Below are 3,789 nucleotides of genomic sequence, written 5' to 3'. Positions count from 1 at the left end.
GACTGTAGTATCTTTAATAAGAACTTGCCCTGAAAGGGGAAATTTAAAAGCTTTTAAAATTTGATAATGAATAGAGACATGTTGCATCTTTAAAACTGTACTCATGTAGAACTGTGGTTTCCCATCTAGGTTAAAGGTGGTGCTTAGTAAAATTTAGGGGAAATCACAAACTCAGATCTGTGAACTTGTGGCCTGACCTCTGTAGCAAGATACTAAAACTAAAAATGATGTAAACTTGACTTACTGATACATTCATGTAAGCGTATTTACATAAAGACTAAAACTAACTGTACTAGTCAGTCAAATAATGCAAAATAAGCTGTCATTGAAAGAAGCACATGAAACAATGAAAGGTCATTTAGTAGAAAAATATCATTTTTTTTTATTATAAATTAACAAAATGCTTAAACAAATATAAATAAGTGCAATGTATCAGTCTGCTTGCTTTGTCAAACTTCTCAGATCACTTCAAGCTACAGCCATTGGTTTGGCTGACAAGAATACATCTTTATAAAAGATAGCTCAATAACAGAGTTACCATTTAATAATGTAAACATGGTTTTAAGGAGAATGAGACACCTTTGAATGCTCTCCTTATTAAGAAAAGACAGACTCCATGTGTAATACATTCACTTGCAGGCACTGATGTTCTTGGATGTACCATGAATACTACAACTTCTCTTAGGACAGTGGTGCCCAAACTTTTTCTGCAGGACCTCCATTTTACCACCGCTACCACATACACCCCAATAAGAACATTGGAACATATTTTTAAAAAAACTGCAGCAAATAAAACTGTTTGGCTTTAAAATGATCTGGTCAGAATGAAAATTTTTCCTTTAGTCTAGTTGGGCCCACACAGTCATAACTCTGGACCCCCTAGGGGCCAGGCCCTCCAGTTTGGAAACCACTGTCTTAGGATATAGTTCTCAAATGAAGCTACACAAGGGTTCACTCTATTGGTATAACACAGCAGGGAAACTACTTTCTCATGTAACACCCTTTAATATTCAGTCATGTTGGCTGGCAAATTTGGCATAAACCCCTCCTGTAATTCAATGTAAAACAAGAAAAAAACATATTGTGTTTCTGCTCTCAGAATATCTTATAACATTCAGTTTATAAGATTAAATGCTGGCTATTAAACAAATGTGGCCAAGAAGCTCTCAGTGTCCACTTATTTGTACTCTAACATTTCCAATGTATGAAGCCAAGGTTCCAAGGAACGTTTGGTTGGAAATCCCATTATGTGAGAAGTATGTGTCTAAAATGTTTCTGAGATTATCATGCAGGGGGGGAACGCCAGTCTGATCGCAAGAGTCAGTCTAGCTCTGATCAATGGTTCCTCGTCTAAGGCTTCTGTGCTTGGCAGCCGTGTGTTATCAGCAGCAGAAGAACTCTGTCATCACCATGTAGACAGCTGACTGTGGATCTCACTTCAGTTTTTACTAAGCTGTACGTCATCAATGAGGCACCAAAGTACCGCAGGGATTTGCATAACACCCGACCGAAATGCTGCTTTTTTTGACCCAGTGTCTCTTAAAGAAACTTTAAGAAACTGATGGCAACATTTCTGCCTGTGCTGCCTGCCTCTGAGTACAAATCTGCTCCTTTTCACAAGCTCGATACTGCGTCTGCTGCATCCTTACTCTCATGACACAGTGCTTGTCCTCACATGCAGCTTTACTGGCACCGTCCGGCTTTGTTGTACTTAAGCCTTTGCCCCTTCAAGAGCAATAGTCCAACAACTCTAGACAGAGGCGTCATACTCCTGGAGGAAGTCCTTAAGAGTGACAGGAAGTTGGTCCCTTTTAGAAGAAATGTCCAAATTGCCATTAACTGTTTTCCTGCAAAGATGCTGCAAGCTGGACAAAGAAGAAGAGAGAGGTCTGATGAGCTCCAGAGGGATCTTCTCCCCCCCAGAGCAAATGTAATAGACAGCATTCCCTTTGCTTTGAGGCATGTAGTATTGAACTAGCTTCAGAACACAGTCAAAGTGAGGAACAGAGTTAATGTTTTTAGGGTCTGTCTGCAGGCAAAAAGATGTTCCGTGTAACTGGATACGCAGGTTCTTTGTGCCTGACACTGTCTTGACGCTGAGGGTAAACAGATGTCCATTATCAGAGCTGTCCCGGATGAGGAATGTACCGGTAGGTTCATTCGCCAGCAGAGCGTTGGCTTGCTTGCCGGTGATGGTACTCCAGTAGAAACCACTCTGCTTGAGCTTCTCAAGAGTGATGAGGATCATTGTGTATTCAATCTTTGAGGTGAAGGTTTTGTAACGGTAAGACAGTCGTATGTTTGAGTCCAAGGGGCAGCTGCTCATTGCGGAGTCAAACTTGCTGTAAATGATCATGGCGCTATGCCCGCTTTTAAGGCAGTCTGGGGAGCACTGGGTGCCACACAAACCAGAAAGGAGCAGAATCAGAGGTTCAGAAGAAGAGTTCAGCTCTCAGTCTGTTCGGAGATGAAATGCCTGAAAAACAGAAAGATGGAAGAAAATACATGAGTCTAAAGTAAGGGTCAATATAACAATCTTAAACTCCTACAGCTCTATTGGAAACTTTTTTTTTAGTCAGATTAGCTTTCCATCATCTCCGATGATGATGATGGAGGCAAAACCTTTAAACAAATAAAGGAGGAAAAAAACTGAAAAAAAATGCCACCCAACTCTTACGTTTTGGTATTGACTGAGTGTTTGACTCAAATGGCTCTTTCTGAGTTACAGCCATTTCTGGAAAACTTTTTCTTGAAATCGACCCTGGGGAATGAGCCACCACGGTCAGTTCCAGTAAAAAAGCGGCGTAATCTTCATTGCGTAATTTGAATTCCGTGACTGGCTCTCTAAACAATTTACCTCACTTAAGCAAACATCCCAGACAAGACTTTACGCATGTTTGCACCACCCTGATGATAAGTATTAAGTGAACAAAGACCAATCCTCACCTTTCAATGGCTCTCCAGGCTTTTTGATTTAAATCCAGATGCGTCGGATAGAGGCTTTTCACAGTTGTCCCGCGTCTGATGAGACTGCTGAAAGCTTGTTTACTTTTCTTTAGAAATATTTTGGGGGGGCAAAAAGCTTGAGATTTGCAGAGTTGCCGCTGTGAGCTTAACAGCCGGTGTCCTTTCCAACTGAGCTGAGCATCATAAATGAAGTAGGAGGTGGAGAGGATTTATATGTAATCACACGAGACTCCTCCTCTTTCCAGTAAAGCGACTCTCTTGGCAGATTGACAGGAAGCTTTTTTTGTTTTTCTTTTTTTTTCTTTCAGGATTCCTGCTATGAGAAGTGCCCTCCCCCTCACTGTTCTCCGCTAAACCAAGTTAAGGGGTTCCAAGCAATACTTACTTACCTTTATAACCTGCTGTCTAAACACTTCTTTTAATGATAGATCAATATTTAAGACAAAAAAAGAAATAATCAGGTCATTATTCTTTCTTTGCTTTGCTGATTAAAGTTCTGCTTTCAGTGTTTAGTACGAGGTAATGATTCATCAGTGCCTGGGACAGTTTATGTAATCAATTCTGAGAATTTCATAGTAACAGCAGCTCACATGCATACATGCAACATGCTTCCCATAGAGGGCGCCAGATTTAGGGGAAATTGCGATGGCCTGTAACCAAGGGCAACGTGTTTTTGTTTAATCATAACTGCTTTGTTTAATATCTGATTCCCCTGCACTGTTTGGCCATATTTTACGACTGTTTTGAAGGTTCTAATATTACTCTGAGATTTTTAAGTATCCTCACCAGAGCTCCACACTGAAGGAGCGTTTCCATGTAACT

At 40.6% G+C, this 3,789-nt stretch overlaps 1 protein-coding gene across 1 annotated transcript; it reads right to left on the bottom strand.

The window, feature by feature from the left end:
• Positions 1–362: 362 nt before the first annotated feature.
• Positions 363–3,159, bottom strand: socs3a (suppressor of cytokine signaling 3a). The gene is made up of 2 exons (XM_041997739.1): positions 2,947–3,159; positions 363–2,476 (listed from the first exon to the last, which is right to left on the bottom strand). The coding sequence occupies exon 2, from the start codon at positions 2,354–2,356 to the stop codon at positions 1,751–1,753; it is 606 nt and encodes a 201-aa protein (XP_041853673.1). The 5' UTR covers positions 2,357–2,476; positions 2,947–3,159; the 3' UTR covers positions 363–1,750.
• Positions 3,160–3,789: the final 630 nt, after the last annotated feature.

Source organism: Melanotaenia boesemani, chromosome 2 (genome assembly GCF_017639745.1).
Source record: "Melanotaenia boesemani isolate fMelBoe1 chromosome 2, fMelBoe1.pri, whole genome shotgun sequence".
NCBI lineage: Eukaryota > Metazoa > Chordata > Actinopteri > Atheriniformes > Melanotaeniidae > Melanotaenia > Melanotaenia boesemani.
The sequence above is the reverse complement of the archived record's forward strand: the minus strand, read 5'-3'. Positions and strand labels throughout refer to the sequence as shown.